Here is a 21,809-nt window from a genome sequence, read left to right as displayed (position 1 = left end):
TTCAGCGAAGTTGGGTGTTATGCACAGGCAGATTCTGGGCCGGGACTTGGAATTGTACATTGCCTTTCAATCCTAGTTAACTCATTTTAGCTTCTTTTCTTCTTTCTACGAAACAAACGTACAAAAACACTAAAAGATGTAAATGAATCATAAATAAGGAGAACTAAACATAAAAACCAAGATTAAAAGGCATAGGAATATAGGATAATATGAGCACATCAAATACCCCCACACTTAGACATTAATTTTTTTATTTTTTGACAGAAAAAAGTTATAAGGAATAACCACAATAACAACCCCTTCCAGTTGATCCAAATGGAATGTTGGGGACACTGAAATGGGTAAGCAAGAAAACCAGACCTTAGGATTCTAATGTTCATTAGCTAAAGATGTCAGTTAGTTGGTCAGCTACAAAATTAGCTTCTTTGAAGATATGTCTAACAATTATATAATAGAGTTGAGAAGCCAATCGCTTGATATGTCTAATCAGGATGGGAATTTGCTAGGGAGTAGACGTTCTACCCAATATTCTATCAACGAGAAGTCTACAATGAAATGAGAGACTGTTTGAAGAAAAGTTGTACGAAGACCTTCCCTCAAAGCAGTAGCTTTTGCAACTAAAATGTTAGTAGAACCAAGATTCCTACAAGCAGCAATTAAAGGATTTCTACCATAATTTCTAAACATTAATTGAAACTTATTGATGTTGGCAGTCAAGTTTGCTCCACTTCCGTAAGGAATTGTTTTGAATTGCATGCTATTGTTTTGTAATTATTGTTTGGCTATTTTTGACAGCTTCAATTATGACATCCTCAACATGCCTCGGAAAGGACCAAATAGTTTGTCCGTGGATACTCCAAGTCACACTAGGACAAGATAGTACCAGAATAATTTTCGAAGATTCAAACTATACAGCAGATCGGTGAGGACCTTTGCCATTTACAAAATAGGCATTAATTTCTTGTTATTTTAGTTGTCAAAGTTGAGCAAGTCTAATGGATCAATGTATATGGCTATCAAATTGGTGAATAAGCCTCTATCATCTTGAAGCAAAGTTACGCAACAGAAATGTACTCCAAACTAGTTGGGTACAATAATTTATCATTCTATGTTTTTTCACAACGTTTGATAATATATAGATTTTTACTTGGAGTACTTATATGTAGTTTCTATTGCATGTCTACGTCTATATTGCTTGACTTATGTAGTTTTTGTTATCTACAGAACATTGTGGGTTCATCTTCTTGTCAACTATATGCATAATGAACATGTGGTGACGTGGATCAGGCATTCCAACAAACTATTCTAAGGGTAAACTTGATGTGTTATAAGTGGAACACGAAAAGGTGTGCTATTGGGATCAATACACACGAATTCTAATCGTGGTTGAAGCTCAGTTTTTTTTTTAGTGCAATCAACAAAGGAAAGCACTAAAGTCCTACTTAACTAGTTCCATTTGTTGTTCAAATCTTTGAGCTTGTCAATTCCATTACATTCTCCAACGAAGTCTAGCCATTATGAACCTTCTATTGGATAGATGATCCCGTCCACTTTTATCTATAACTAATCAAGTCTTTGAGCTTATCTTTCCTGCATTTCCATCACTCTCACCACAAATGAAGTCTAGCCACTAATCCCACTATGAAGCTTCTATTGGATTGATTATTGCATCCACTAGTGATGGCGTCTAGCCACTAATCCCACTATGAAGCTTCTATTGGATTGATTATTGCATCCACTAGTAATGGCAGACAACTAACCTCTTTTAATTGCTAGTGTTTGTGTGTATTAAATTATCTCCAACCAGTTCCTCTTGCAACTCTTCTCAGTCTTATTTGTCGAAAAAAACTCTTCTCAGTCTTAGTTAACAATTCCACCCACTTTGCATATCCATTATTCACACAATGGAGAGAGTTACTTGGTTCTTCCTGGTATACTTGATCTGTTGTACGGCGGCCAGGTGCTTAACTATAACGACACAAACCAAACTTAACATCACCACCGACGGCTCTGCTCTTCTTGCTCTCAAAGCCCGTATCACCAGTGACCCTCAAAACATTATCTTCACCAATTGGTCAACCATCACCCCTGTTTGCAACTGGGTTGGCGTCATTTGTGGTGCACACAATCATCGAGTCACAGAGTTGAACATCTCTTACTTTGGTCTCGTAGGCACCATTCCTCCTGAGCTAGGCAACTTATCATTGCTTGTTGATCTGGACATCCAAAATAATAGTTTCCAGGGTACCTTGCCTCAAGAATTAGCTCACCTGTGCCGGTTGAAGTTTATTAACTTGGGAAACAACAAGTTTATGGGAGTGATACCGTCATGGTTTGGGTCCTTGTACAAACTTCAAGGATTCAGGTTGTTTGGTAATCAATTTGTAGGTTCTATACCAGCTACCATCTTCAACTTATCTGCTCTGCAAATATTTAATCTGCGTTATAACCAACTCTCAGGTACGTACAAACTAATGTACCTACCAACAAATTATCTAAAACCCTAATCTATTAACACCATAGCTAGCATGTTAAGATATAAGATATGCTTATTTCTAATTAATGATTATTGCATAGCAATAGAAATTGGAAATCTAACAACGTTGTAGGAGATATACCTTGATGCTAACAATTTTATAGGTATATTACAAATCGGTTTGGTTGAATTAGTTAAATAGATAATAGTTGTGCATATGCCCTACACTTGAAACTTCAATCAGACATCTTGTGTGCAGATGATCAACTATTATATATAATTGTTAAGTTTTAAGAAATACAAAATGAGATTGGCACTTTAGATCAATTGGAGAAGTTGTTAGTGAACTTTATTGCCTTAAAAAGGCATATGAATTCCTATGGTTGTCTTCAAAATGTCTTCTTTGATTATATTTGAGTCTACATGAAAACAGCTTGACGGGAAGACCTTTAAACACTATATGTCAATATTTCGAGCATTCAAAAGTTGGATTATTCTTATAACCAACTTGACGGTCCACTTCTATCCAAATGGTTGCAATGTAAACTGTTATTACAATTATCACATAACAATTCTCATACTCATCTATATTGGCCACTTAACCCAGATAAAGACAATTGATGTTAACTGGAACTACTTGACATATATGCAATAATCATTTTATTTTGTTCCTATATATCATGATTTACTCCCAAGTAATCAATGTGTGGGAATGATTTTAAGTTTTCTCAATTATATATGTTTCACAGCAATCTAGGTAAGCAAATATCTAATTAATAATTATTAACAGGTAGAATCCCCAGGCAAATCAGGAACCTAACAACGTTGAAGGTGGTCAACCTTGATTATAATAATTTTCAAGGTATGACTTCCATCGGATTTGTTTATTTAAATATGCCCCATACATGATTTTTTTTTTTTTTGGTGAAATATTATAGAGTATATCATATATCTAGTATAAGTTAGAGTGTGTTGATTTTTCAGATATTCCAAATGAGATCGGCACCTTGAATCAGCTGGAAAAGTTGCTTGTGCAAAATAATGCCTTAAAAGGGCCTATTCCTATGGGTGTCTTCAATATCTCATCTTTGACTACGGCAAGTTTCTATGGAAACAACTTGAATGGTAGAATTCCCGACAATATATGTCAACATCTTCCAAATATTCAATACTTAAGTTTGGTTTACAATCAGTTTGATGGTCCACTTCCATCCAAGTTATGGCAATGCAAACAACTTCTTTTATTAGATTTGGGGTCTAACAAGTTCAGTGGAAGAATACCCAAATATATTGGGAACTTAACCCAAATAAAGATGATTTGGCTTGACACCAACAACTTAACAGGTATTCATAATCTCAATTGCATATATTTAATTACCATTATATATTTTTATAAACCGGTTCATAGAATTATCAATCCAAAAGATGATGTGGTCATTTATATTTTGATAATCATATTATATTATTCTAACAAATTTATACCTGTTTTACATTAGTCTAATGCATTCCTATATTACTCTTTTTACGTTAGACAAATCTGAATATAATTTGCTAAAATTTTTGATAATTTTTCTCCCACTATCCTTTTCTCTTTATTTTATCTCTCCCCTCACTTTCCCATGTTTAGGAAAAGAAAAGGAAAAAAAACCTTCCACAACTTTTTGTTTTATTTTTTATCGAAATAGAGATTTCATTAATATTGAGGTTAAGATGACCTCATTAAAAATCCTGCTTGATCAAAGCAAGTAAAAAAGAGTATCAAAAGAGTACAATTGATCGACTACCAATTTTTTTTTTCTAAAAAGAATAAGAAATTTACTCTATCCTTCATAAAAATCTTCTTATACGAGTATTTAATAATGACAATTAATTATTGCAGGTACTGTACCATATGAGTTTGGTTATCTTCCAAATTTAGAGAAGTTGTTGCTCAGTGAGAATAATCTAAATGGCCATATCCCATCCTCAATCTTCAATATGTCCACAATAACATTATTAGATCTCTGCTTCAATCAGCTTTCAGGTAGCCTCCCAGCAATCATAGGCCTTACGCTTCCAAACCTAGAAGCGTTATCAGTAGGAGCGAATCACCTCAGTGGAGTAATCCCCAAATCCATCTCCAATGCTTCTGAGCTTCGGCATCTAAGCCTGGGAGCTAACTCTTTTTCTGGATTTATTCCAAGCACTCTGTGCCTCTTGACAAACCTTGAATTTCTCGAATTGGTTGGAATTAATTTGACCATTGATACCTCTACTCCAGAAGTTAATATTTTGTCTTGTCTAGCAAATCTTAGAAATTTGAGGTTTTTAGCCTTGGAAAGCAATCCATTACATTCCATGCTTCCAATTTCCTTCAGTAATTTCTCTACATCACTTGAATATCTTTATTTAGCAAAATGCAGCTTGAGAGGTAACATCCCCAGTGATATAGGGAATTTGAGTAGCTTGATAAAGTTATCCCTCGATGAGAATCAATTGAGTGGGCCAATTCCAATCTCAATGGGAAGACTACATAATCTTCAAGGTTTGTATATTTATGATAACACATTGCAAGGATACATTCCGGATGAACTTTGTCAACTAGAACACTTGAGTGATTTGATTTTGGGTGGGAATCAACTCTCTGGTTCTGTGCCTTCCTGCTTGGGTAATCTAACAGCATCTCTAAGAGATCTATCCTTATGGTCCAATTTATTGAATTCCACAATACCATCTACCTTGTGGGGACTTACAAATATCTTGGAAATAGACTTGTCATTCAATTCTGTAATCGGACCTCTATCAAGTGGTGTTGGTAATTTGAAAGTTGCTATAAACATAGATGTATCATACAACCAATTATCTGGTAGTATACCAAGCAGCATTGGGAGTTTATTGAATTTGGTCAATCTCTCCTTAGCACATAATAATCTAGAAGGCCCTATTCCTAGTTCCTTTGCTACATGTTCAAGCTTAGAACTATTGGATTTATCTCAGAACAGTCTCTCTGGAGTGATTCCAAAGTCTCTTGAAGCACTCTCATATCTCAAGTATCTGAATCTATCTTTCAACATACTCCAAGGAGAAATTCCAACCGGCGGTCCATTCAAAAACTTCCCTGCTGAATCATTTGTTTCAAACCGTGGACTCTGTGGTGCATCCCATTTTCAACTTCCACCATGCAAAACAAAAACTAGTATATTTATCTGGAAATATGCTATTCCCGGGATCTTGTCAGCAATGCTTCTAGCTACTTCCATATTTTGGATTTTGATGTTCCGCAGAAAAAAGAATGCGAATGCTGCAGCACATACTATCTTGACCCCTCAAGTTTTATGGAGACGAGTTTCGTACCAAGAGCTCCAAAGTGCAACAAATGGATTCAATGAAAGCAACTTACTTGGTACTGGGGGTTTTGGCTCAGTATATAAAGGAACATTGTCAGATGGGATAGACGTTGCGATAAAGGTTTTCAATTTGGAGTTAGAAGGGGCATTTACAAGTTTTGAGGTTGAATGTAAAGTGCTAAGCAATGTTCGTCACCGAAATCTTGTCAAAGTCATCAGTTGCTGCAGCCAAATTGATTTCAAAGGTCTTGTGTTGAATTACATGCCTAATGGGAGCCTTGAGAAGTGGTTGTATTCTCAGAATTCTTCTTTGAACATAATGCAGAGGTTGGATATAATGATAGATGTTGCATCAGCATTGGAGTACCTTCATCATGGTTATGAAGTAGCTATTGTCCATTGTGATTTGAAGCCGAGCAACATCCTACTAGATGATGATATGGTTGCACATGTTGCTGATTTTGGTATTGCGAGACTCTTGGGTGAAGGAGATTCTATGACTCAAACCATGACCCTAGCTACAATTGGGTATATTGCTCCAGGTGTTGTACTTTATCTTTCAATTATGTATGTTGTCCTTAATTGTAAAAGTATTGTTGTTTTTATATCAATTTTATATATGCAGAGTATGGAATGGAAGGAATAGTGACCAAAAGAGGGGATGTGTATAGTTTTGGTATTGTAGTGATGGAAACATTCACAAGAAGGAAACCAACGGATGAGATCTTCGTTAAGGACATGAGATTAAGTCAATGGGTTGCAAATTTTCTAGTTGCAGATGCGATAGTTGAAGTTGTGGATGCTACTTTACTTGGAACAAATGAGGATCATGACTTCATGAGCAAGAGGGAGTGCTTATCATCCATTATGAGATTAGCTGTTGCTTGTTCAGCAGAATCACCGGAAGAAAGGATAAACATGCAAGATGCTGTAGCCACGCTTAAAAGAATCAAGATCAAGTTTACAAAGGACGCTGTTGCAGGAGGTTTGGTGTCGAACCGTCGTCCTGTTTCGTAACCCTTTAATGTGTTTGAGTTCTGACTCATGTTATTTGATTTAGTACGTAATTATGTAATTGTACTATAGTGTGGTTCTGAGTCCTGACTCATGTTTGGTTGGTAATTGGCTCTCCTAATATGTATTCAAAAATAACTTCGAGCTAGCTCCTTCCACTTTTGTAGTTTATGTGTTTTTCCGTGTTGGGCCTAGCTGCGTAAATAAAGCAAAGCACTAGTATTTTCTCAAATTCTTCTAAGTTCTCAACTTACCCATCATGGTACAGTATCTATACCTAAACTTGAATCCTTTGAAGTTTCAGAATATTTTGGATGCACTAATTTTGATTGTTTCTTTCCTGGTGGAGGACTGCTAGATGTGCAAAACTGAGGTCACTTCAAGAGCAGATGCACACCCTTCTCTCATCTCTCCAAATCATACCTACAAAAGATTGTTTAGAATTGGAGTCATTCCGGAAGCGGGATTGCCTCAAATTTAATATTGGTTGGCATTCTATCTTGCAAAAGACTGATTACAAATCAAATGAAGTGTGGTCTAGAAAGCCTCAATTATCAGAGATGCTTGATAGTCGGCTTCATTGAGTGTGAGAAGTAGTCTCATTTCCTTGTATGACACCTATTGTCTCTTAAAAAGCTGACACTGATTCATTGCTCGAAGCTCTAGTGCGTGCCAGTTGTAAAGCTTGCGTATATCCTTTGCTAGACCAACAATACCAGAAAGGGCAAGGGGAAGATTGGCCAGTGATTCATTATTCATACTACTAAAGCGTCTTAGCTCTTCTAATGGTACTTGTTTTACTGCCTGTGCTTCTAAATTTAATTCCAGTAGTAAAATTAGAAGTGCTTACATGCCTGTGCCTTTGAATTGTTTCTAGTTGCTTGCTTGAATTGAGTCCCCAGCCTAGCTAATTAAGCTTCCATCTTCTTTGTCCTTGTTTTATAAGATAATCCCATTTCTGAAATTTGAATCACTATCTATTGCTGTTGGACTAGGTTGCTCAGTTTTCTTTTCCTTTTGTGTACTTTTACATTGGTCCAGAGTCCAGATTGAATCTATCGTGCAATTAGCTATTTTCTCTCTTACCCGTATTTCCTACTACCCTGTTTCACCATAAGTTAACTTTTGCTAAATTTCTTTAATTCCATATCCTTAATATTAAGTCATTCAAATTTCGATAGGTTCTTCCAGTGTTGTTTTTTAATCTGGTACCGTAGTTATTTCTCAATTGCTATCCAAGTTCGAGTCTTTCAATTGTTGGTCATAACAGCTGGTGAAACCTTCATGTTGCAAATGCAATGGCTATGTACAGCAGGCATCATCAACCTCAATATGCTACTCTGGTATGTTCGCTGGCTTCGCAATTCATCAAACCCTATTAAATGCACGTCTGAAATTGATGTTTCACTTCTGGTATGTTAATCTGGCTTTTTTCATCTTGTTTGCAAAACTGGTTTATCGTTTGTCTATTATTGCTTCCTGATACCATACATGTAAGACTAGACCAATATATTTACCTCTTTTCTGTGTCTTTTGACGTTTTGCTGATTGAGATTGAGGTATTGGTGGGTGCGGTTTCTCAGTTCCGCATGGCTGTCCACCTTCTCCTATACTGAGGTGAACAAAATAGCAAGGAGAATGCCAATGAGATGGAAGCAACTGCTGCTGCCTACCACATTTCCATGTAAATAGCATGCATTGATCTGTAGTTTCGAAGTTCTACTTCTTGATCATGCATAAGTATACACCATGAAGACATGTATCTCTTTGATTAAAAAACCATATTATAGCTCTTGATCAGTCTGCTTCTGTTTCCATTCCATGTTGGCAATTGCAAGGACAATTCAGATACGGGAGATGTTGTGGAGTTCATCCTGAAAGAGAGAATGAAAGGGTGAGTTTCATCGAACTTCCACACTTCAGACTAAAACTGATGGGCTAGACTTTGTGGACTAGCCCAAGACTGACTACAGCTCTCTCCGGCGCATCTGGGTTGGAGTTTCAGTGGTTCTGTTCACCCTTAAAAGTATCAAACAAACAAGTTTTGAACCACAAAATTTCTCCCTCTTCTTCTTCTTGATGATGGGGAGGAGAAACAAATCAGAAACCCAGCAGTGAGGGAGTGGCTTGATGAGCTCGGAGATGCTTTCTATGTTGCAGACGACTTGCTGGAAATCGACTCGCTGCTTCACAATTTCCTTCGATGAACTTGACAAGACTCTTGAACCCAACTAATATTGGAGATTCTTGATAGATTAGAACTTACTCTAAGTGAAAGAGATGTGTTGGGTTTGAGAGAAGGTGGGATCGGAAAGACCACACTTACTCCTCCTGTAAGCTCTCTATCTTTTTTTTACTCAGAAAGCTTTCTGGGATTTTACTTTATGGTGTGTTTGGTGGTTCTTTTATTGGGTGCCTAAACTCAATTCTCTGATGTGCCAAAGATAAGGGCTTTTCTAGGTTCTGGAGTTGTGGGTGCAAAACCCAGTTCTTCATTTTGTTTGGAAACAGGACTGGAATTCAATGCTAGTTGTCATGGATTTTGGATGGAATCTTTGCCCATGGAAAGTTGAGTACATGCAGCTTATAATTGTGACACAATGATCGGCTTTATTTGTCACTCAGTTTAAGAAAAATGTTGGAGGCATTTTGTTACTTATTGTAAAACATGACACTGAGTTTGCATTGCTGTATAGATGAAGTAGTTTTGTTTGGACTCTGTAGAACTCTTATTAGAATGGAGTCTCTCACTATATAATTCTTGTGTTAGCAGGAAGATGTGGATGGGTCCAAAGGAAGTCAAAATGGAACAATAAGTGAAGAGAGTCCGGCTAATCCAGTTGATGGGCCTGACACTTGTTCATTTACTGCATTTTTCTACTCACTTTTATCATCATCAGAGTCGGGAGATAAGAGTAAAGTTCAGATGTCGAGACAACAAGTATCAAGTCCTGCTGAAGCAAGTACATCCTTATGAGTCCATCTAGCAATTATTTCCTTTTACAAATGTATTCACGCTGGTGTTTTGAACAGGGAACAAATGACACATTTCTTTTCACAAATACACCTGGTCATCCTGTTATATATGGCCCTACAGGTACAAATTTATCCTTTTTGCTTCCTAGGGAACACAGTTTCTGATTTATCATCAATTTGTCACTGCCTAGGTGGAAGCTTTTTGCATGCCTTGAAATGGTTTTCATATATGTACGAGATGGTGAAAGCAATTCTCATACCTTCTGCTTACTTATGCTTGCAGTAAGTTCTACAGATGTCATCCACTGTAAGTGTTAAAAATGTATGTTTTCCACCTAAACATTATTTGGAATTAGGAGAAAATATTATTGTATCCTGTAAGTACTAAAGGTTATGCTGAGTAAAGGATGTGCTCCTTCAAAGTTTGTAGAAGAGTATTTAATACAAAATATATTCATGTTTTAGATTTCGATAGAGCTGTATATAATGTAATCATAAGATCTTTGTTTCACCACCTCTTTTTGCTGATGTAGTGGTTGTATAATGTGATCACTTTCTGCACTATTTCTTCAAACCTAAGGGTTTGAAAATTGTCAAAATACTGCACAAGAGTCGTTGCATAATTCTTGGTAACAAGTAACCGCTAAATATTTAACTACACCATTTCTATTACTCCATGATGCTGGCAAAAATAAACTCGTAGATACTACTTCTAAAGTACAGCTGTATATAAACTCTTTTTTGTTTTTGTTTTGTAGAATAAACTTAGATTATCAATTTTTATCTTGAAATTATCCCTTTGTAATGCACCTGTTAGCCCCTTCCTTCTTTGAAGTATAGTTGCAAGGAAATTCGAGCAAAGGGTAGGTGCAACATTAAAACTGTGGCATAAATTGTGCAATATAATTAATGATTCAAATTTCTCTTGCACAACTATGTTGCGTCTAAAAAAAATTACTAATTGATAGCTTAACTTGAATGTTTGCATTTGAAATATGCATATTTTTGTCATTTATGAAATAACTGTCTCTAGAAACAACCCAGTGTACAAAAGTTTTTTGTATATTTTTTTGGTACCTAAATGGAATATCTTTTACTATATATTTTGGAATGAACTATGAAATGTAAATGCAGGTGCCAACCGCTATATCACATTGTGCGCTACTGACGTTTTAGCTATTGGTGGGGGGTGGTCATTGCACTCTATTTGAACAGTGATCTGTGAGAACCTTGCCTCTTCATGTTCCTTAGTTTTTCCTAATCTACTTTACTGTATTTTCTAAATTTCTTCAGTTGTTTTATCTTTATGCAAGATTGAGTGGATCAAGTTCAGTTTCAGAAACCTATGGGAATCCATGTCTTGCAAACTCAGAAGACTTTGATATTAAAGAAGTAGAGGTATGCACAATGTCTCTCTTTCTCTCTTTGATAGACACGCAGACACACCCACATACACACACCCCTTCCAGGGTACTCTTATACCCATAAATATGAATGTGGATTTATAATATAAAGTATAAACGCAGTGCTCTTTGGCTCCAAAGAAAAAGAAAAAGTGTCAGTCATTTGATTTATGTTTGCGTAATGCAGTTATGAGGTTTTGTGTCTTCTACTAAGTATGAGGAAGTACTTGCTCAAAGCTGTATGGAGGCACCTGGTATTTGCCAATGGTGAATGCTTCATTTGGAACTCATTTTACTGTGGTGGCTAGTATCATCACCTTAGCTGAGGCTTATTATTGTTACATTATATGGATGACTTTCCTTTTACAGTATGTAAATACAAGTCTATCATGTATATAAAGAATACATAAGCGCTGTCTGCAAGCAATTTTGATTAGATAGTGATTGTAAAGGCTTAATACTTTCAATTATATATATCTTAACACATGCTGGTTGGTAAGTTGAACTATATAAGCCAATCTCTGTTCATTGCAATGTTAAATCATTGTTAAAACGTAAAATTGGGGTGTGGGCTGTTTGTTGATTGTAGAGTCATTGAACTACTGCTGTATCTTGTCCATTTAATACATGCTTAGCAGGTGAGAAAATGGATTACTCCAAAATAAAATATGCAGCCCACCCAATCTCGTTTCATTTGGTCAGCCATTAAATTAGAAATTCATGACTCCTGTAGTTGTAATCAAATTCTTTGAACAAATGGATCGACTTGTAAACTGAAATATGATAATTTCAACTTCTATGCAAGGAATGAAGACCACAGTGCCCATCAACACCGACGTCAAATTGCATTTCTTGAGAAACAGCAAATGACCTTCCTCGAATTTTCAATTTTTATTTGTTTATATTCTTCAAAATTTTCTCTTTCCTAGAATTTCAAGAATTTAAGGTTGATTCATGGAAAAGGAAGAGGTGGACACGTTCACCCTTCTGCTGTTTATTTCTCACTTGACAACGATGATAATGCAAAACTGATGTAATGCAGAGACATTTTCCTGAGTTCACCTATCTAAAACGATAGCAGAACTTATTTTCAGTTTGTATAACAGCTGTGGAGGGTTACTTAAACTTTTCAGATATCCAGAATAAGAGGGAAATGAAAACGGAAGGATGCTGCCTTTTTGTTTGGAGGTCAGCTCTCACTCTCTGTCTCCACAAAGCGTTGGATCTAGCTTTTGTTATAGGAAATACTCTGTTCAAAACATATTTGGTTCTTTCCTTTGCCTTTTAGTTCCACCATGGCGTCTTTAAAAGCTATGTTCTCTGTAATTTTCTCATCAGCCTTATCAAAAGTCCAGAAGAAAAGTATGAAACCATATATTGATGATCTAATGCCTTTGTTGCTATCAAATCTTGATTGAAATCAAGGTACAGATATTGCATATAGATTAAACTAATACACATGCTAATGACATTGAGATTATCTTGATGAGAATGACAAAACAAGGTTAAAAACTTGGGGCATGTTTACTTACTTGGAATGGGACGGAATGATTACGGGGTAAAAACATTCCTGCGTTTACTAACATATAAAGGAATCGAAATGATTCCAGGTAAAAGAATTTCTGTGTTTACTAACACATAAATGAATCGAAATGGGTGTAAGTCTTACCTCCTTATCAAGAATCGATTCCTGAATACTCAGGAATTTGATTACGAAGGGGGGAGATGGGTTTAGGAATCAATCCTCCGGAATCAATACCGATTCATTTCTTCTCCCATTCCACTTGTCTCCGATTTATGATTATTTTCCATTCCAAGTAAGTAAACGTGCCATTAAAGCATTGCGTATGCAGTTTCTTTAAGAAAAGGAGCCAGTAAAACCGCCTTTTTTTTTTTTTTTTTGTATCCTCTCCATTATTGTGTGTTTTGCTATGTCAGTCATATGTGAGACTAAAGAGCTTTTGTTGCTTGTACCTTTCCTATCAGCCTATATCAAAAGTCATGAAAACACCGCTTGTTAAATGTTTCTGTAATCTGATATCGTCAATTGCAGTAGTCTCTATTATTCTGTTAGATGTGTAATCAAAGACAGAAAAAGGAGTTTCCTTGAAGTATCTAGCAATCTGAATCCCATCTTAATCTGGCAAATAGAAGCTTGTTTCCTTGAAAATCAGACATCAGTACACTATAGTCTAGAATGCCTTGCTATTTCTCAAGACCCTAAATACTACAGCAAAATTGGTCTTTTACAACACACAATGTGCGCCGTAAACGACAACTTTACAGCACAAAAAAGTGTGTCGCAAAAGACCATGTCGTCAAAGATAAATTTCTAATTCAATTGTTCCATAACATAACAGGGCGTGGTTTCGTGCAAACTCCGAACAATTCCCTCTAGCCAGTCCAGGGACACGAACTCGCCATCGGGGTCAGACTCCAGTTCTATACAAAGAACCAAATGAATTTAGACCCCAATACACAAAATGTGCGTCATAAAAAACATTTTTTTCGCGTCGTAAAACACTCTTTTGCGCGCCGTGAAAGACGTTTTACAACTTTGATTGAGTGCCGTAAAAGACCATTTTGCGTGTCCTAAAAGACCCTTTTGCGTGTCCTAAAAGATGTCTTCATTCACTCTTCTAATAGACAATACTTTCAATTAAACCCTTTCATTCAAGCATAGTAAACAAAAGCATTCATGTAGTAAATTATATCAATTAAGTAACTTCATATTACAAAATCATAGTATAGTTAAATTGGTTTTCAAATATAGAACATGCTAGCTAGATTAGAATTGTATTCGGATTGATTACATGAGTACTTGAAAGGGCTGATTATAGCTTGATATGATGCCACATGCCAACCATTTACCATAAAGAAGTCATACATCATAGAGCCTGCAAAGACAAGAAATGACAAGCATTAGTGAAGTTGGCCCTTTAAAGCTATTGACAAGCATTAGTAGGAGTAAAAACTTGTTCCTTACACTAAATTTGTTTGATAAAGCTATTGATGAGGATGTTCTGATCAACCATCATTCCTATATTCTAAATGAGCAACAATATATGCAAAGCATAATAACAAGACAAACAACCACAGACATTCTTATTCCTGGATTTCTTTCTTCCCTATTAATAGCAATAACATCTGCCTCTATACCCTTTTTTTGCTTTTTTCCTTTCTTGCCACCTTTTTTTGAAGTCTGGACATACACAAAGTCAATACTATCTATCAATAAGAGAGAGTATATTTCACAAAAAAAGAAAACAAGATGAAATTCAGCTATACTGCCACCATTTTGTTTAAGGAACAACCATCTCTCTGCTAAAATGAAAGCACATCGACGTAAAGCCTCATCAAACAAATTCAATAAGTACACAAAACAAAAACAAAAACAAGATTGGGTTGCAGCAGCAACCTAAACTGAGGCAAAATGGTACAAGGAACCCAGCAATGAAATGACAATCCCATAAACCAAAACACTAATTATAATAAGCTGAGGCAAAATTCAGTTTCATTTTTCCTTCAACTTTCTTAATCAACCAAAAGACCACATTAACAGAAAATCCAGCAGACATAGTAGACTTGTTCTTAAGATTGAACTTACTTCTCCAGTAGACATAGTACTAAATTGGCAGATTCTCAAGTGTGAACACAAAAGTAAAGTAAAATAGTGCAAAAGCAAAGTAACTGACAGATCTCCATCTAAGCATAAAGCAAAGTTACCACCACCACCAAAGCTAGTAGATCATTCAAACACATGTAGTAGTACCGATTGGCTCCTGTTTGCACAAAATGGACAAAAGCATCAGCACTTCAATATATGGTAGAAGCACTTGAATGCACTTGACTTCGTTTCTAAAACTAACAAAGTAAAACAAAGCTATCCATCAAAAGCTAGCTACCAAAACTAACACAGAAAAATCAGAAACATAAAAAAATAAAAATCTCAACCAAAACCACCCACTAATGCACTTGCCTTACTAATTCTGAACTAATATCAAAGTATAAGCTAATAATCTCCCTTACTTATCTAAATATTAAATAAAGGAGAGTATCACTCTTACTAATTCTGAATCTAGATGTGTTGATTGGACACAACTAAGAACGTGCCAGAACCCTACTTCTGAATCTGGAACTGCAGCAGTGCAGCACAATTTTTCTTATTAACACTCTCAGCACAGACTGATTAAAAAAAAAAAAAAAGTTTCAAGAGATTCTCTAGAACAAAGTTTAAACTCCACATCAGATAACAAAATCACTGCAAGCAGCAGAGGCAAATATATTAACATTAACACCCACAAGCTGAAGTAGATGCTGCAGAGCAATTGAAACCGAGGATTTCTAAAGTTAACCCTTCACATAACAATGAGGAACTGACATAAGTTCTCATACGAACGGACATGAGGGAGAGATACAAGATTTTTCAATAGACCTTAACTCAGATTTAGAGATATTTAGTTATCAATAAACATATTACTTTTGGCTACGTAATCTTAATATGTTGTTAGTTAATAATGTTGTGTGGCTGAAAGTTGGACATTAGACATGGAAAAGACAAGCAAGATAACCATTCACCTATAGAACATGCTCAGTTAGATCAAGTTAGATGAAATAGATTTCGAAGATAACATATAAAGAATCACTGCAAGAGTATTTCTATAAGAGACACTGTAAGACTTTCGAATCTAAAATAAACTCTCTTATAGTAGAGAGCTCTACAGTTAATGACGCATCAAACCAATCTCAGATGTTGACACTTGACTATCACAGCACACTCCTAACTTCCTAAGTGATATAGTGTTAAGAATTGCACAGCTTTCTGTCTAAACTAACAGCTAGCTTAAAAGGATGATGGCAATAAATTCAGCAGTTGTCTTACATGCTTGGTATCACTCTGACGGAAGTCCACCAAAGCCTCTTCCACTGAGAGAATAAGAAGCCTCTTCCACTGAGAGAATAAGATGCTTGCACAAAAGATTGTCCTTGACAAGAGAAGCCAATTCCTCAACCTGCATTTAGGTAGTCCTGTTATGAGCACTATAAGAGATCACAAGGGTATCTCAATACAATCAAAAACTGATTCTACAGTACAACAAATCCAGTGCAATTTTATCACTTAAATTTTGATAGTTTGAAATCCAGTCACTATGGTCGCAGTAGATATAAAGTTCAGTAATTGAAAACTTTTATCATACTTCTAAAACAGGTACATATAATGCTAACTTATGGTTATAGATTGGGTTTGAAAGACTTTCAGACACTTATGGTCGCAAACAGGATTTACAACATAATGAAAAGATTCGGCACCTCTCCAAGAAGCTAATCACTAATTTAGACCTTCCCACAGATTTTGTCTAAGTCGGAGAAAATTGTGGAGTTGTTCAAGGTAAACATACTCGACTGTTTACATTAAGCTGATGCAAATACAATTTCATTTTCACCAAAGAAAAACCACTAAAGTAGAAACAACCACAGTATCACACATATCTTTTAAGAAAGATTGAAATGAAGGAGCTCATGCTTCTTTAAGCTGTACAGGTATATATTTCCCATTCCTCCCAATGCAATTCGTACAAAACAATCAAAGTTAACAATATTCAATTCGTACAAACCCATCAAAACCAAAAATGCAAGAGTCCACAGATTATAAACATATTCTTTCTAATCCAAATAACACCAAGATTTGAACCACCTCAAACCAATCAGCAAACCCCTCGGTGAATTGAATATTGTAACCGAAAAGTTATCACACAAACCCTCAGACCCAATGCCCTAGATTCAAATTCCCCAAACCCCTAAGCCCTAACCCTAACCGCCACCCTCCCTGTCCTTTCCTTCACCGGCGACAAGGTCGGCGAGATCTTCCTCGGTAAACGAGCCATATGGGCTCAAAATTCAAATTCGAGCAATTTCCACATTCAAATCCGAAAAATTCACAGAGAGAATTGAGTAACTGACCTGCTAACGCAAAATCGAGAGCCGGAATTGAGAGTAGAGGAGGTTCTGATCTCAAAATTGAAGATGAAGTGAGAGAAGAGGAGCTCAAAATCGAATGCGTGGGCTCAAAATCGAGAGCCAGAAGTGAGAGTAGCTCAAAAACCAGGTCCTGAGCTCAAAGTCGAGAGAGAGGGATTTCTTTTCTGTCTTCTCTTCCTGGGCATTGCCTCGATACAATATTTGAAAGAGTGGTTCTAGTTAGACTTCTAAATTTGTTATTTGGACCTCTTATACTTAGTACACATTTAATTTACTTTTTAGAATACTTGAAATGCTAAAAGTAGACCTCCTTATTTTTATCAAAACACCTTTAAATATGAGATACAACAATCTGTTATCTGAATCTTCAACCACCAGAAAAAAAATAAATCAAAATCACATGATATTGTTCTCTTATGAGTAAGTCTCTCCTCCACCAAAATTAATCAGAGCGTTGGTTCTCAATCTTGATTATGCTGGAATTCTTTTGAATTTACTAAAAGAATGACTTCAAGGGTTTTGGGTTGGAAGGTTGAGTAATAATTATATCATAATATTCAATAAATTTAGTTTAAGGAAATTCTAAATCAGAATATTTTAAATTTAATTTTGTATTAAATGAAAATTATTATTTTTACTTAATTATTTTAAGTAAATTATAAAACTATATAGGCAATATAACAAAATTCCGGAAAAAAAAAATTAATTGAATGTTATATTTGGAAAGTTAAGAAGAGTATTTATTATTTTTTTTCTCTCATTTTTATCTCTTTGCCCTTATTTATCCTTTCATATAACTTGACAAAGTCTATTAATAATTGAAAAAAGTTGGAGGTCTAAATATCAAATTTGGATGTCCAATTAGAACCACACTTTAAAAAAAGTTGGAAAAGTAATATTTCGATAAAAAAAAAAATTTAATACTTTATAACTCATTTACGACATGCTAGAAAAGTAAACTGTAAAAGATTAGTAAAATAACTCATTTACGGATGTGCACGCCATTAATAGATAACTAAATTTACAGCACACATCAGATACACGCTATGAATGATCCGAATAAAGACATTCCGACGTCACACATGAGATGTGCGCCATAAATGACAGTCTTTTACGGCACACCTCAAATGTTCGCCGTAAAAGACCAATTTTGCTGTAGTGGGAACTTCTATCATTCACTAGCTTGGACATTTCTGACTGCCCAAATTTGGTATCTTTTCCAGATGGAGAACTGCATGCACCAAAGTTGAAAGGCACATACATACATAAATGTAATAACCTGAGATCACTGCCAGAAGACTTGCACAGCCTCCCATCGCTTAAGCACTTGTCTATAACTGATTGTCCAGAGCTGGAATCATTTCCAGGGGGATTGCCTTTAAATTACAATCTCTTGGCATTCAATCCTGCAAAAAAGTCCAAAAGCTTACTGCAAATCGTATGCAATGGGGTTCACACAGACTGACCTCTCTCATAAACTTGAGAATCTACTTCAGAAAATGTGACGACATAGATTCATATCTGAAGGAGGCACTACTGCCTAGTGCTCTCACTTCACTCGGCATCTCGAATTTGAATATTAAGACCATGGAAGGCGAGGGGTTTAGAGACAGCTCTCTTGAAAGGTTGAAAATATGTCAATGCCCTAAGCTCCAGTCTTTCCCATTTGAAAGGCTAATAACCTCTCTTCCTGAAGTTCAAATCTTCAAATGTCCTTTGCTAGGAAATGGTGTCGGAGGAGAAGAGAGAAGGTTCCCCGACGATATTATTTCCAAATCACCAACAGTCTCAGTTCTAATGGTAACTATGCAATACTCTCTCCTCTACTTGTTTAACACACTACTTCAATTTGATTTTGGCAATGGTTTTAAAAGTACTGCTTAACATAATGTGCCATGAAAACTTGGACCTACACCTATGAGTTCCTTTCATTTGCTTAAATTGACTAGGTCTCATGTTCCCTCAAATAAGATAATGCACTTCTAATAAACGTTTAATTCTCTACGTGCAATGCAGCAACCCATCAATGGGGAGGAATCGATCACTACACATATAACAAGATGTCTGAATATATATTATGCTAGAGATTTTTGAGGAATATGCAAATCTTGGAATTTCTATGGTTGATCATTGTCGATTCCTACTTATTGTTGTTAGAACAATGAAGAGTTAGAGAATGCTGGAATTTGATGTTGCTGCTGTCTTTTATTTTGCCTGAACGGCATACTAATTGTATGTGTCTTCAAGCACATGTTGTATACCAGTTTGATAGCATTCTTGGTCCTGCCATAAAAGCTTAAGCTTGATGATCTAATGGTTGCAATCTCAGTACTAGAGATTCAACTGAATTGTGTTTGTCATACAGCAAAATGAAAATCAGAATTGTATACAACATCATAGATAGGTTTTGAATCCATGTCAACTTTAGAATTTGTCAAAGGTATTTCAAGCATAGAAAAACAAGTCTGATATCTCTGCATACACTTGCTGTATCTCTGATAAGATTCACACACTTCTGGCTTATCTAACAGAAGAACAATATGCAACAGAAGGATAGTAAATGTATCACCAAACTCTATGAAAATGCATAGGAACCAAAAAGTGCATTCCGTATGAGCATTTTACCCAATTCTTAATCCAGTCAAAAGGAAAAAAAGGTAGTACTTATAACCAAAAAGGAGTCTTTTTTTTTTTTTTGGCAAAATGGAGAGCTAAATTTCTGAAAACATGGCCATCTAAGGAGAGTATTCTATGTGATTGATCGACAAAGGAGAGCACTCATGTGATGCCCCGAAAATTCGTATTTATTTTCCGAGGATTTTTCAGAATTTAATTTAGTGATTATCGGACAATTTCGTGGCTCGTGGATGGAGCGGAAGTGTTTCGGACGAATATTTATTCGAAAAGTGTGGATTTAGGGGGGGTTCAAGGTTGACTTTTTATATGTTGAGATTCTCCAAAAACTTCCTTCACGAAAGTTGTAGAGCGCGTCGATACGAGTTCGTGGACATATGGAACGCGAGATTCGGAGTTCGTATGAGGAAGTTATGTTCGTCGAAAAAAGTTTCCATTTTGGTATATATGGGATTTTTCCGGAAAATTTTCAGAAAAATCAGATTTCCCTTTTTGGAAACCTTTTCTCTCTCTTCTCTCCCGAGCCCGGTTTCTCCTCTCCAATTCGCCGGCTTCGTTCTTCCTCCTCCGGCCACCATCGGACGCGATTCCAAGTGGGCTTTCTTCGCCTCAACCTCCTTTACACGTCTATGGAAGTGATTCTTCACTATTCAAGCAGTGGTGGACGCTGCAAGGCTGAGAAGAAGCCATGTCGGGGACGAAATCGCCTTCGTTGGAACTGGAGATTCCGGCCACCTTTGCTGGTGGTTCTTGAGGGCTTTTGGAGCTTGGAGGACGTAGATGCTTCCCACAAGGTGGCTTGCATCAATTCAACTCGTGGAGGTCGAATTTTGGAATTGAAATTCTAAGGTTTCAATCGAGCTGTTTTGTTCTAAGGTAAAATTCGATCGATTGGTTCATATTTGGACTTTGGTGTAGTTATGAAAGTTGAAATTGGAGTTGAGATGAAGAACTTTGCTGTTGGGAGTTTTGTCAAATTTTGAGTTTGGTTTCGCGGCGGCGCGGCCACTGTGTTGGTGTTTTCCGGCGGCTTCCGGCCACCTCAAGGATAGTTTATGTTCCTGAGTTTGATCTACTCGTCGATACGAGCATTTCGATATATTGTTTATAATTTTTGGAGATCGTATGAGCATGTTAGGGTTTTTACGGTTTGGGACTGTTCGATGTTTTGATCCGTGAGGATCCGAGCGTTCGATCGACTTGTGGTTTGGACATATCGATCGTAGAAGTATTCCGGAGACATTGGGAGGTCTCGGATGTGGTTTCGCCTCAATTGGCGTCACTTTGGGAATTTTGGTTCGATTTAGGGTTTCGAACGTTATTCCTTGTGCTTCAATGACTGAATCAAGGCTGTACTTCCTTAGGTGTTTGACAGAGGCGTTCTGTAAGCAGTCTAGTGGTGTGAAGACGCAGCAGGAGTTTTGAGGTGAGTAATCTCACAAGGTTCATTATGAACGGAATTACCATTATTGTTTTGGCGTTAATTATTTAACAGCAAACTATAGTTGGTATTAGTAGGCATTCCTGAGCGAATGACTACGTATATATATTTACGTGAAATATATATATATATATATATATATATTCTTGTGGATGATGTGTGATGAATAATATGCATGATGGTGTTCATATTATTGTTGAAGGCGACTTTTCAGAAAACAATATTGTGGAAAAAGATGTTTTCTATTGTTTGAAAAGTATTGAGTTTGATGTTACATTTTCGAGTCAAGCGTGACTCATTTTAAATGTATTGGTCCCTGTACCAAGGGTCACAGATGGTGAGCAGGGATGAGGAAAGCCGAAACTAGATGTTTGTAACGTTTCTAGGTCGGGTGTGACTTACTTAACGTTTGACTTTGAGACCAGACGGGTCTGAAATCATATGTCACAGATGGTGACAGGTTGCAGATGGTGACCATGATGTTTGATTTGATGTTAAGACCAGACGGGGTCTGATGATCATATGTCACTGATGGTGACAGGTTGCAGATGGTGACCTTG

The 21,809-nt window shown here is 36.4% G+C and overlaps 1 protein-coding gene and 2 long non-coding RNA genes across 3 annotated transcripts; 2 read left to right on the top strand and 1 right to left on the bottom strand.

Moving 5' to 3' along the window:
* Positions 1-1,825: 1,825 nt before the first annotated feature.
* On the top strand, positions 1,826-7,047 carry LOC112171326 (probable LRR receptor-like serine/threonine-protein kinase At3g47570). The gene is made up of 5 exons (XM_024308526.2): positions 1,826-2,460; positions 3,267-3,338; positions 3,461-3,820; positions 4,356-6,344; positions 6,428-7,047. Exons 1-5 carry the CDS (start codon positions 1,905-1,907, stop codon positions 6,817-6,819), a joined length of 3,369 nt encoding a protein of 1,122 aa, XP_024164294.1. The 5' UTR covers positions 1,826-1,904; the 3' UTR covers positions 6,820-7,047.
* A 504-nt stretch (positions 7,048-7,551) lies between these two features.
* LOC112168792 lies at positions 7,552-11,641 on the top strand. The gene is made up of 8 exons (XR_005802390.1): positions 7,552-7,604; positions 8,087-8,500; positions 8,665-9,149; positions 9,261-9,779; positions 9,850-9,913; positions 10,927-11,013; positions 11,106-11,190; positions 11,383-11,641. It is a non-coding gene; the product is annotated as an uncharacterized LOC112168792 (long non-coding RNA).
* A 2,234-nt stretch (positions 11,642-13,875) lies between these two features.
* On the bottom strand, positions 13,876-17,380 carry LOC112174663. The gene is made up of 3 exons (XR_002926116.2): positions 17,157-17,380; positions 16,078-16,207; positions 13,876-14,977 (listed from the first exon to the last, which is right to left on the bottom strand). It is a non-coding gene; the product is annotated as an uncharacterized LOC112174663 (long non-coding RNA).
* Between the last annotated feature and the right edge of the window lie 4,429 nt (positions 17,381-21,809).

The sequence above is a fragment of the Rosa chinensis genome, chromosome 6, assembly GCF_002994745.2.
Source record: "Rosa chinensis cultivar Old Blush chromosome 6, RchiOBHm-V2, whole genome shotgun sequence".
In the NCBI taxonomy this organism is placed as follows: domain Eukaryota; kingdom Viridiplantae; phylum Streptophyta; class Magnoliopsida; order Rosales; family Rosaceae; genus Rosa; species Rosa chinensis.
The sequence above is the reverse complement of the archived record's forward strand: the minus strand, read 5'-3'. Positions and strand labels throughout refer to the sequence as shown.

Excerpts from the sequence above, each read along its gene's own strand:
- LOC112171326 (XM_024308526.2), top strand. The coding sequence starts at position 1,905 with ATGGAGAGAGTTACTTGGTTCTTCCTGGTATACTTGATCTGTTGTACG. Across the intron at positions 3,339-3,460 it reads TGATTATAATAATTTTCAAG|ATATTCCAAATGAGATCGGC; the intron begins GTATGACTTCCA and ends TTGATTTTTCAG. Across the intron at positions 6,345-6,427 it reads AATTGGGTATATTGCTCCAG|AGTATGGAATGGAAGGAATA; the intron begins GTGTTGTACTTT and ends TTATATATGCAG.